We start from the raw sequence: 12385 nt of genomic DNA on the forward strand, positions 1-12385 counted from the left end.
CACTGACTTTGAAGGAGCTTTTTTTTTTTTTCCCCTTTTTCCTTTTTCCTCTTCTCTCCCCCTCCTTCCTCCTTACAGTTGGTCAGTTTTTCTGCCCATTGCCAACATATAATAACATTGTATCGTACTTTTGAATTCTGTATTAGTTATTGATAGAGCTTGCTTGTATTTATTTATTTATTTTTTTTTTTTTTTGGCGGGGAGGGATAGCTTCTTTCCTTCATTATGGGGTATAGATGGATATCATCATTCATCCCCTGCCCGTTAAGGCAATGCAAAAGAAAAAGGGGGGGGGGGCTAGGTGGCAGCCCCTCCTGTCCCAAGGGGGAGGGTAAAATAATGAGTGTTAAAAGGATCGTCCGTGCAGCCTGTTTTCAGTAGGTAAAAGCAATGGTGAGGGTGCTCACTAGATGTGGGTTGCCTTCTAAAAGACAGAGCTGTTAATACATTTTATTCAAAAGCTATCCAGTGTATGTACTACTGGTGGGCTTCAAATAATTTTAAATGATCTATGAAACTAATTTTGTTGGAGTAGCTAGTAGGGGAGTAACACTCTTCACATTATCGTGCTGCTTCGGGAATTAACTTGACATTTGACATACTTTGACTTGAGATAGACTGAATTCAGTTTCTAGCTCTTTTATTTTTGTGCTCTGAACCAAGTTCGCGGCCTTCCCTGATCCTTAATTTCCTTAGCTGTAAAATGGAAATAAAAAATGCTTCATGGAATTCTTGTCAGGAATACATGACTGGGCATATGGCAGTTATTCAGTAAAGATTAAATTTCCTGATTAGAAGGAATGATCCTGCATACATTTTTACCTTTCTGATTTGGGATACTCTGCTTTTTTTGGTAAATGATAAATTGATTTACAAATTATAATCCAATAGCCAGAGCTATTTCCTAAATTAATAAACATTTATCTTTATGCTCCATTAGGTAGGTTTATATTTCATAGACAAGTATGCACAGGTTGATTAGGAGGTCTTGTGTCTAAAAAGCCAGACTTTTTGTTGGAACAAATATATGGCCTTAGTCTAGATCACTTTTTTGGTTTTGGTTTGGTTTGGGTTTTTTGGTTTTCATTTCATGATAGACTAAATACTGGAATAAATTTCGAAATTTGAAAAATCATCATTAAAAATGCAGACCACTTCGGGTAGTTTTACATGGCCACTATTTGGGTTATCCAGTTACTTGATCATCATTTTTAAATTATTATTTTAAGCCTAAGCAGAATATTTGTAGGAAAAAAAAATCACTGAATTATTTTTTTAAAGTCCTATTTTCAATATTTTTACTCATGATAATTGATACTCTTCATCAGGTTAAGGGTATATGTCACATTTTAAAAATTCATCTATAAATTTTTTGCTTAATCGTATGCAGAATACTGAACCCAAGGACACAACTAAAACCAGTTATCACTTAAGCCTAGGGCTTTTCTGTAGCCATTGTAAGCAAATCTTGTCAAGCAAATGTAGATTATCAGTTGTTAACACACTTAAAAGGTAGATATTGAACCTCTGTGCCTTTCAATATAGTGCCACTGGTCTATTTTATTCCAAGTGTTGTGCTGTTGTGTGAAGTTTCTACTTCACATTAATCCAGTATAACTTGGTGAAAAATTAAACATACTTCCTTAGAAAAGATAAAAGGAAAAGAGATTTATTAATTAATGATAGAAATTAAGAAATAATCAGTTCCTCTCTCTCCTTTTCTCTTTGTCATATCATTCTCTTTAGTTTCATAAACCAGTCTACCTTCATGGAGATTATTTACCTATAACCAAGTTATTTGGAAGAAAAATTATTTAGATACCAAGATTATTATCAAAATATAGGAAAATTAAAGAGGATGTGTGTGTGTGTAGGATATTTTTATTAGAGAAGTTGATGGTGATGATAGAAAACACAGAATGACATACTAAAATGAGTATTTTAGAAAATGTGAGAATTGTGATTTATATTAGAATTACTGAATAAAAGTTTAGGAACAGTGTACGTTAACACCATTGCTAAGAATGCCTCTATAAAAATTTACTAACTGGATTTGATTATTTTCTTAGGTGCCTTTTTTTTTTTTTCAGATTTTTCGCTTCCCAACTTTTATTTATTGCCTCCTGACTGTATATCAAGGAGGAGCAGTTTCCTGTGGAGATTAAGAGTTTCACCTCTTCCCATATGCCTTTTAGCTAATGTGGCATAGTGACCTTGATGAACTACCTGATGTATCCATGCCTTTGTTTTCTCATTTGTGAGAGGGAGATGCTAACTGTATCATAAGATTTGGTGAAAAATAATGTCTATAAAGCAATGGTCTTCAAACTGTTTTGTGTATCCATAAAAGAATTTTCAAAAAAATATTTTCTTGCATATTTCTGACATCTGTCACTTGTTGCTGTGTTTAAATAGTTGAAAAATATAATCTCCAGTTTATTGAAAATATTAACATTTTGAAATATAGCCATTATATCCTTATTTTAAATGCATTCAGTTAAATACAAATACTAGAGTAATATGATAGTATCTGTTTTATAAAAAGTCTAAATAGGAAAATAGTCTGAAAGTTAACATTTTTCCTTTTTATCTTTGAAATCATTCCATGCATTCCCCCCCCCCACAGACTTTTGTAGTTCTGTGCTTGAAAATACTTTATTGATCACTTATTCAATTTCTCTATCACTGTATTATGTATTCTTGTGAACACAAGGTTCTAAGTATTAAGTCTCTCCTGGTTTGAGTTATTACAATTAATGTATAATTGATTGAAATTGTAATAGCTATGGTGCCTTGAGTAAAGGAGAACCTTGCTGACACTCTTTGTTTGGCACTGTGGAGGTCTTAAAATTTTGTGCAATGTACTCTGTCAAATGTGGGATGAGGTGAGAAAGGTGCCTTTTTGGGGGTGGGGGTGAGAGAAGGACATTTGTGAAGAAGATCAGAAGTAGAATGAGCATATTGCTTAGAATGTGGTGAGTTTGCAGGCAGATTGTCTTGGGAAAAAGCACATAGGGAAGCTAAAGTTCTGAAAATTGATTTCTATAAAACTTACTTATGCTTATGTATCCCTTGAAAAGTCTACTTATCCCAGTTTGAAGGTAGTGAATTAAATATGTGAGAACCTAGTTCATAAATAGAATTTTTAAAAATGTTTTGTGTGTCTTAATATACTCAGTACTTAAGTTCTTTATGTAAAGTATTCATCCCATGATTTCCATCAAAATCCTTATTCTAAATGTCTTAAATCTAAGGAGAAATAGATTTTTACTTTTGTCCTTATTTTGAAATTTGCTATTAGAGTAAAATCCTAGCTTATCAAAATTATACTTTTGTTTTTTAGTTGTTGGTTTTCCCCTAGTTAGTCTCATAAATGAACTTTACCATCTGCAGTTAAGGATATCTAAAAGATTTCAAAAGGATTAAACTTTTAAGTGTTTCATGCTTTTAAAAATTGTTTCAATTTGTTTTCAGAACTGTCATGCTACTATGTAGTCTTTTAAAATGATAGTAGCTTGCTATCTAGGTTTTGCTTTGTTTTTTAACCTATTTAGAAGATAGAATTTTTTAAAAAAGATTTTATTTATTTATTCATGAGAGAGACACAGGGAGAGGCAGAGACATAGGCAGAGGGAGAAGCATGCTCCCTGTTGGGAGCCTGATGCAGGACTCGATTCCAGGACCCTAGGATCACCAACTCAGCCAAAGGCAGATGCTCAACCACTGAGCCCAGTCCAGAAGATAGGATATTTCTAAGACCTGTTATTTTGTTGGTGAGGCAAGCTTGATTTTCAGTGTTACTTCTGTGTATCAGATAGTTTTGAGATACAGTGTTAAATATTGTTACACATAAAAGCAAAATAAACATTAAGTTTCTGCCCTTTAAATATTTTTCTAAAACTTTTATAATGGAAAGGGTAAGACTTCATTGGATGCAAAGCGTCCTAAGAGGTACATTGTTTTTAATAATACAAGGTACTTTCTCTTACTTTATAGGAAAGGAGTCAGATCTGAGTTGTTAGAAAAACAAAAAGTCATTTTAGCTATCTAGTCTCATTTTCAAGGGGTTGATGAAAGAAGGCATCAGCTGTTTGTGTTAGAGACCCATGAGGTTTTATTCATTTGTGTTATTATTTGATAAAGTGACAAGAAGCTTTTCAGAATAAAGATAACTGCTTTCAATGAGCATATACTAGCAAAAATAATGTCTTAGGTAATGCTTACTCTATGGCAGGTACTTTGCATACATTCATATAATTTTTTAATTCTGTGAAGTAGGTACTCTTATCCCTTTTTAAAAAATATTTATTTATTTTAGAGCACAAAAAGCAGGAAGGGATAAAGGAGCAGAGAAAATCCTCAAGCAGACTCCCCACTGAGTGGGAAGCCCGACAGGGGGGCTGGGGGAGGGAGGAGCTCAATCCCAGGACCCTGAGATTGTGATCTGAGCTGAAATCCATAGTCAGCCGCAACTGACTGAGCCACCCAGGCACCTCCTCATCATCTGTGTTTTTAAAGAACTAAACTGAGGCACAGACAGCATAGGTCAATTTCCTTAAGATGACAAAGCTAGGAAATCGCAGAGTTTGGATTCAGACTTAGTCTGGCTCTGTAATGGTTACACTCTTAACCATTATATTAAAATATCTCATTTCCTGTGAACATCAGTCATCTCTTGGGCCTAGTTGACACCTACATGATTGAAAATGGTAGAGTTTAGTTCAAGATTAGGAAAAGAACATTGTGAAATGTCTAATTAGGCATTCTCTGCTACCAGACGTGATTACTCTCCCTATTACCCCACCCCCACCCCCATATTAGAAGAGCTGTTAGTCCTCACAGCTTGGGTGTCAGTTTTTATCAGATGAGTCCCTTAATTATAGTCCTAAGAATTTTTTGGGAAACTTAACTGTTACTCTTCATGGGGAAAAATACAAAAAATAGTTCATGTCTGTCTAAGAAGAGACATTTTGTAAAGGTATTTTAATTAAGATTTTCTGTAATGCAGAAATCAGATGCAGGAAATATGTTTAAATATTAAGCATGATAGGCTCTTAAGACTTGAGAGTTAATGGAAACCTTTCTTTGTTGCATTCCTCATTCTATTAAGTAGGATTTAAATTATCTTATTGTTATAATCCATCGTGAAAAAGAATTAGTCCATGTTGAAGCATTGAAGTTTAGAATACTCACTAGAAATAGCAGTAGATAAAGACTTCTGACCAACTTGGATAGCTTGTCTATTTTATTTCCATTGAGTGGCTGCCAATTTTGCTTTTGTGTTTGTATTTTATGTGATTAGAAATTTAATATATATCTTATTTTTGAAGTTTTTTAAGAACTTGACATTTGTTTTCATTGAATATTAAATTTTTTAAAAAGATTTTACTTATTCATGAGAGAAACAGAGAGAGAGAGAGAGAGAGAGAGGCAGAGACAAAGGCAGAGGGAGAAGTAGAAGCAGGCTCCATGCTGGAAGCCTGACACAGGACTCGTCCCCAGGTCCCCAGGATCACACCCTGGGCTGAAGGCCGCGCTAAACCGCTGAGTCACCCCGGCCACCCTGAATATTAATTTTAGATAATGTACTTCTAATTTGCATTTTCTTAAATTCTCAGCTTTTATTTTTGTCCTCTTTTATTAAAGTTACAAAAAATGTAGTAGGTCTTGCTGTTAGATTCATTTTGTTATTACGGTTTTTGTGATACTTTGGTATTGTTTTCTCATTTCTCCATCCTTAATTTTTCTTTATAAGTAAAACCTACAAGTTTTAAATAATTTTAGCTTCATATTTTCACTAACAATATATCGTTCTGTAACTATAATTTGTTGATTGAATATGCAGTAGTAAAGTGTAATGATTCTCTAAAAATTAAAAACGACTGAACTATATTAAATTTTTGCTGGATAGATAACTTCTCTAGATTGGGATTATACTAGTAGTTCCTTTACCCCTGGAAGTGAATGTTCTTAATTCCAAATATCTTATAACATTATGAATGATTACAGTTTAAACTCAGAATTCTGATAATATGTGAATAATTTTGGAATTCTTGCCATTAGTTGGTGGTAGCTATCAATACCTCATAAAAGTCAATTATGACATATTCATAGACAAGTCTTAAAGTAGGTGGCAACAATGCTTCATTTCTTGATAGTTTTAATTAACTGGAATGCACCTAGGAATTAGAAAGAATCCAGAAAAAGACCACCAAGTAATTAAAAGACAGAACCCACGGGCATGTACTTGGCACTGAGATAGCTGTGTCAGGCTTTCACTCATTCTGTCCTTAATGCAGTTTTAATAGAGCTTGATTTTTCTGACTTTTTAGTCAGAAAACATTAGAAATAAGCAACACTAATGGTATGCTTCTACATTAGAGGTAGACTCCGATTACATCAAGAAGAAACAGCATTATTGACTTTTACATTTTTTTACTTTGTTTTCCTCTTACACAGAGCATAGTTTTTTAAACTGTAATAAATGAGATTAAGACTAAGAAGGAATAACCTACAGACTCACAAGGAGTAAGATTAAATAAAAACCATAAAAAACCAGATACAATTATTTTTAAATGATGATAATCTTGGCCCATTTAGATATGAGACAAAACAAATAACACCTGAACTATTTTCTAGTTTTAAAAGAACTTTTAATGACGCCTAAATAATGTTTAGAAGGTTAAACCACGTTCATTACCTGTCAAGTAGAGTTATAGGACGTACTTAAGAAAACTTTTCTTTTAAATTTAAAGGGGGTTAACTTCAGTGTTTGTGAAATTTTCTTCAATTCCATAAATGAAATATTTAGTATATTTAATGTAAATCTGTTTTCCTTCTCTGTGTTTTCCTGACTTTCTTTGTCCTCTTGCAGGTACTGTACTAAAATAGAAAGAAAGCTTGCTTTGTTTATACTTATTTTAAATGTACATAAAATCCATCATATTTAAAGCAATGAATTTTTTTCCCCAGGTGCTACAAAGTACACAGATAAAGACAATGGAGGAATGCTTGTGTGGTCTCCGTATCACAGTATCCCAGATGCCAAATGTAAGTTTTCTGAAATTGAATATTTGTGTCAGTAGGGATCTATCAGCAAATTCAAAATGCAACTTATATTTGTTTTGGGTTGCTTAGATTCTCATAAGAAAACAGTTTGTCTTTGTTTTGTTTTGTTTCTTTGATGGAGGTTGTTATATTAGAATGTTTTTCCTTTTGAAAGATAGTGGGTTGATCATTCCAATTTGTGTCAGGCCCAGGAAGACTGAAAATACCTAGGATCTGATGGCATTGCTGCTTAAATCCTCAAGCAGGGGAGGGAGTTACTATGTAGACATCTGCACAGGCTTTTCCTCAGTATATGGAGCTGTAAAGAAATGCCTTCAAACTTCAAAGAGCCCACTATCATTACCATTTTAAAGAGGAAAGGGGAAAGAACTGACTTCAGCAGCCATCAATCAGGTCATCTTTGAGCTCTCCATTTCTGGACGGAGACCTTCTGGATCATTGACCATGCACTTCTTGAATCATGGTGTGGCTTTAGACTTCAATGTGATGTAGCGGACCTGATCCTTTGCGGCACATCAGATATAGGAAACGTGCAGGTAACAAAACTAAGATTCCCACCCCTCCATTCAGTTATCATTGAATTTGTTAAAACAGACAAACAAAACCACTGCACAGCTATTCTTGCAGCTGTAAAATAAGCTTGTCTTTTAAAAATATTTACTAAAATCTTAAAGATGTCCCATGACGGTTTATTTAGTTCCATGAAAATTAATGATGTCCTATATATAATGTGCATAGTAAGTCTAAGCATATTTATTGATGCAATAAGAGAACTAAAAATTGACAATTGACTATTATGCTGCATACCTGATAATTCTTCCTGTTTGACAGTTTTGGAATACCAGCAAAAGGTCTAGCTGGTAATCTAGAATTACATGCCCTTGAGGCATTCTTAACAAAAAACACAAAATTGTGCATTTGGCCTGGGACTGAAGGAGATTATCAGGTTTCTCTGGTTCAGTTCTCATTACAAGAAAAGGTTTTCATTCATAAACTGAGCATCAGGGTATCACTGGCTTTTGCTCTCCTAGCACTGCTTTGTACAGTGGTGCATTTAACAAAGTAGAAAACAAAATTCAAAAAGCCATCATATCCTGATTGTGTGGTGTCCATGTAGAATATCCTAGACCAAAGATCTCAGGTAGTGGTTTTCAACCTTGGCTGTACATTGGAATCATGTGAGGGAACTTTTAAAAAAAACAGTACTGATGTCTGGTCTCTATCTCTAACCAATTAAATCAGAATCTTTAGGGGTGGAGTCTGGACTGACTTTATTTTAATTAATTTATTTTTAAAGATTTTATTTTTAAATAAAGTCGGTTAAACATCTGACTTTGCCCTCCTTGGGGCTCAAACTCTTGACTCCAAGATCAAGAGTTGCACTCTCTTCCAGTGGAGCCAGCCAGGTGCTCCAGACTTACTTTTTAAAAGATCTCCCACTGATTTTACTACATAGCCAAGATTGGAAACCACAGGTTGACTGGTATTGTTTAGCCTTCTATTTATAGGACTGTAGGACATTTTTGTTAAGCAGCATATATTTAGACCTGTCTTGTGCTTAAGTGCTGTGTGTTTAAGCTCTAAACAAAATGTAATGTTTGGATTTTCTGCAAATGTTTACAGTCTTAGGGAACTATAATAGCATCCATAAAAAATAGTTATTCTAGCAACATTATTGTTATAATAGCATTTTTATATATTCAATTATCTTAAATTGATTAATAATAATAGCAGACTCCTATAAAGTACCTAAAATGTGCCAAGTGTTATTCCAAACACTTCATATATATATATTAGCTCCTTTAATCCTAGGAAGAAGGTACTGTTTTTAGAGTGAGGAAATTAGGTACAAAAAGGTCATGTTAATTGTGTATAGTCAAACCTAGCCATAAGGCTGAGAATCAAGCCCTAGTAGACTAGTGGGATCAGAATTCTTAACCTCTGCTTCTCCAAATATGCTCAAAGAGAATTTTATATATCATATATACACACATACATACACTTTAAAAAGGCTCAAACAGGAGTATGACTACATGTATTTCACATAAACCAGGCCTGCTGACTGAAATGGTAGACATCTTAGCAGTGAGGCCTTAGAACACCTAATACCTTTATCATTGAAGCTGTGCTTATCCAAGTAATTCTATTGACTTGATTACATATGTAGAATGAATGAAAATGGAATATTTAGACACCTTCTGTATAGCTGCAGGAAGAGCTTAAGAAAATTTAGGGCTACCAAAGCATACTTAAACATGGTTGTTATTACATATAGCTGGCAAAACTATAGACAAACCATCCTTTGTACAGCAGTCAGAAGTGGGAAGGCAAAGGCTTTGAGCCAACGCTTAGTATGAGATGGGCTCTGAAACAACTAAGTCTCTTCAAATAAAGATTGCAACAAAAAAATGAAGAAATTGGCTAATATTTTACACCGTAATTAGGTTCTATTGGCTACATACAGATTAACCTATTTTGTATACAAAAATAATTAACATTGAATTTAATAAGTATGTGCTATATAATCTTAGAGATTAATCATCCTAAGTAAAATTTTAAATCAGGGAAGCTTCTGATCCTGTTCATTGAAGTAAAAGTCTTTTTTTGTAACATTTCATGAAAAGTTTTCCCTGGAAAAGGCCTGGAATATAATGTTTTTATTCTGCTTTGTTTAAAAAAAAACATAGACTTGAGCACACAAAGTAAATAAGAATAATTATATAACATTGTTTCATTGCAGTGGATGAATATATTGCAATTGCAAAGGAGAAACATGGCTACAATGTGGAGCAGGTATGTAGAGAAACATTTTAATATTAAAGCTTGCCCCTCCCTATTTACCAAATCCAAAGAACATTTCTTGGTTGTTTCTATTCTAAGAAAGTGCAGTTCAACCAATTTTATAGATACCACAAAAGTCCTAGCAGAATCTGACCTTTCAAAATTATGGATTTTGCTTTTATAAACATTGTTCATCTCAAGGGCTTGAACATTTCTCTCAATACCTCTGTTTCTTACTCTGCTTTGACTTATAAAAGTATCTGAAAGCCTTCAGGATTACTCTGGCAAATGCTTACCAAACAAGGGATTTTTTTTTTTTTTTTTTTTTTGAGTACAGGTAATTCTTTGTGATCTTTTAATAGGAAATGAAAGACCTAGAAGTCAAACTTTTTATTTAAGGAATATTTAAGTCTTTCAATTTTGAATGAAATAATTTAGAAAGGGCTTTTTAAAAATTTAATTTTTTTAATTTATTTTTTTGAGGGGCTTTTTTTAAAATAACTTTGAAAGATCTAAATAGGACATATGGTTCATTATCCCTTGTAATGAGGGAATGAAGAACATGAAAAAATGAAAATGAAATAGAGAATCTTAAATCTGTTTTCAGCTAATGATTAGATCAATTTTTATCAGAATTAGTAGTAAAATAAGTGAATTATCTGTATCTGCATTATTAAGAAATAGCTATAGTCAGTAACATGGTTAAATAATACAAAGCCATATCTATGAAATTGAGATGCTTATCTAAAATATCTAACTTTTTTTGTGAATTTTGAAGCCTTTAATTCCTGACTTTCTGTTTAATATTTGTTAGGTCTCAAACAATCCTTAATCCCTTGAAATGTGACTGCACATATGTTCATTTTCATGTTCATTTTACAGGAGTATTACTAAAGTATAGAAATTAATTTTAAAATGCATTTTTAAAAATATCTCTTTTTAAAAAGTGAAATGTGATTTTTAGTATCTGGTAGTAAAGATAAAGACCTACGACTTAACAATAGAAGGGAAAGTTGTGGAATGGCTTTCCTGTGGTTTGGTAATAAAGTCATTGAAGTTATTAATATGCCTCATGATAATTTTTTGTGTGCACTCTGATAATAAAGAACTTTGAGGGATGTCTGGGGGGCTCAGTGGTTAAGCCTCTGTCTTTGGCTCTGGTTGGGTTCCTGGGGTCGAGTCCTGCTTTGGTCTCCCCATAGGGAGTTTGCTTTCTCCCTCTGCCTATGTCTCTGCCTCTTTCTGTGTGTCACTCATGAATAAATAAATAAAATCTTTAAAAAAAAAACTTTGAAAAAATATATGTGGTAAATATTATTAAGGTTGCAGTTGAGGTATTCCTTGGAACTGTTTAGCCCATGGTATGTACTTCTAAAAGGTTAAAACTTAAATAGTTCTCTACTGTGTTTCAACTGAGCATTCTGGTTTGGTGCTTTGATTGATAGTTTCATTCAAATATTTACTGGATATTTTTTCTTTTAGCATGTTTTTCTCTACACGCTGACAAATGAGTAATTGTGGGTCAGTCTTGATATGAGTCTACAAACCTGCTTTCGTAATTATAGTCACTCTCCTCAGCTCACTTTTTCCTAGATTATGCAGCAAATGTGCTATATAAGAACATTCACTGTTCTGAGGCCCTGATGTAAAAGAAATAAATAAATGAGGTCTACTACCTGGGCATCCCTGATTAAAAGCCCTAAACTGTGAGTGTATTTTCAGTTGAAGTCATAGGCTTAAGATTTTAACCTAATTTGTGTTTAACTCTCTTAAGTGTGATGAACATAAGTCCATTAAAACCAAAGGGGAATGATTTCTCTTCAAAGGCACTTGGCATGTTGTTCTGGCATAAACATAACATTGAGAAGTCCCTTGCTGATCTCCCTAATTTCACTCCCTTTCCGGATGAGTGGACAGTGGAAGATAAAGTCCTGTTTGAACAAGCCTTTAGTTTTCATGGGAAGAGCTTTCACAGGATTCAGCAAATGGTATGGTAATTTTGGTTTTACTGTAATTCATACCTGAAAGATATGCTGTTATTAAACACATACAAGGAAGTTTTCAGTCTAATTTAATTTTTTAAAATATTTGATATTTAAAATACCTATATATTTGCATATATCCTATTTTTGATAACTACTGCATGACAGTTATGTGCTGTTTCATTGAAATAGATTATGTTTCATTATGACTTAAGTATATATGTATTAAATGTGTTCTAGGAAAACAAAGCAAAATTTCAATTTTATTTTTAAACGTTTCATTTTTAATATTAGGATTTTATTTTTTAATTTATATTCCTTTGGATATTAAAATCAATTTTTAAAAACTCTGTATTTCAATATTGTACAGAGGCACTGTTGCTTTTAAGGAGAAACAGCCTATTTCTAGTTTTTAAATTTTTAGCATTGTGTCAAAAGAATAAACCTGAGAAGTTGCTGTATTAGAATCTTTTAACCTCAGTGGATGAAAATTAGATTATGTTTGCAAATATTTCTAAGTGTTCTCGGTAATTGAAGAGAGCCTTTTTGATTGG

The 12385-nt window shown here is 33.2% G+C and overlaps 1 protein-coding gene across 5 annotated transcripts in view; it reads left to right on the forward strand.

The window, feature by feature from the left end:
* RCOR3 (REST corepressor 3) overlaps positions 1-12385 on the forward strand; it is a 53480-nt gene that overhangs the window by 1785 nt on the left and 39310 nt on the right. For 3 of the 5 annotated variants that reach the window (XM_038542066.1, XM_038542065.1, XM_038542064.1), the window contains exons 3-5: positions 6973-7050; positions 9809-9861; positions 11676-11837. In XM_038542066.1, coding sequence (XP_038397994.1) covers positions 6973-7050; positions 9809-9861; positions 11676-11837 — 293 coding nt within the window. Of the gene's footprint in view, positions 1-6972; positions 7051-7253; positions 7605-9808; positions 9862-11442; positions 11556-11675; positions 11838-12385 lie in introns of those variants that run through there. The other 2 variants (XM_038542067.1, XM_038542069.1) reach the window with 2 other exon arrangements.

This window comes from Canis lupus, chromosome 7 (assembly GCF_011100685.1).
Source record: "Canis lupus familiaris isolate Mischka breed German Shepherd chromosome 7, alternate assembly UU_Cfam_GSD_1.0, whole genome shotgun sequence".
Classification (NCBI taxonomy): domain Eukaryota; kingdom Metazoa; phylum Chordata; class Mammalia; order Carnivora; family Canidae; genus Canis; species Canis lupus.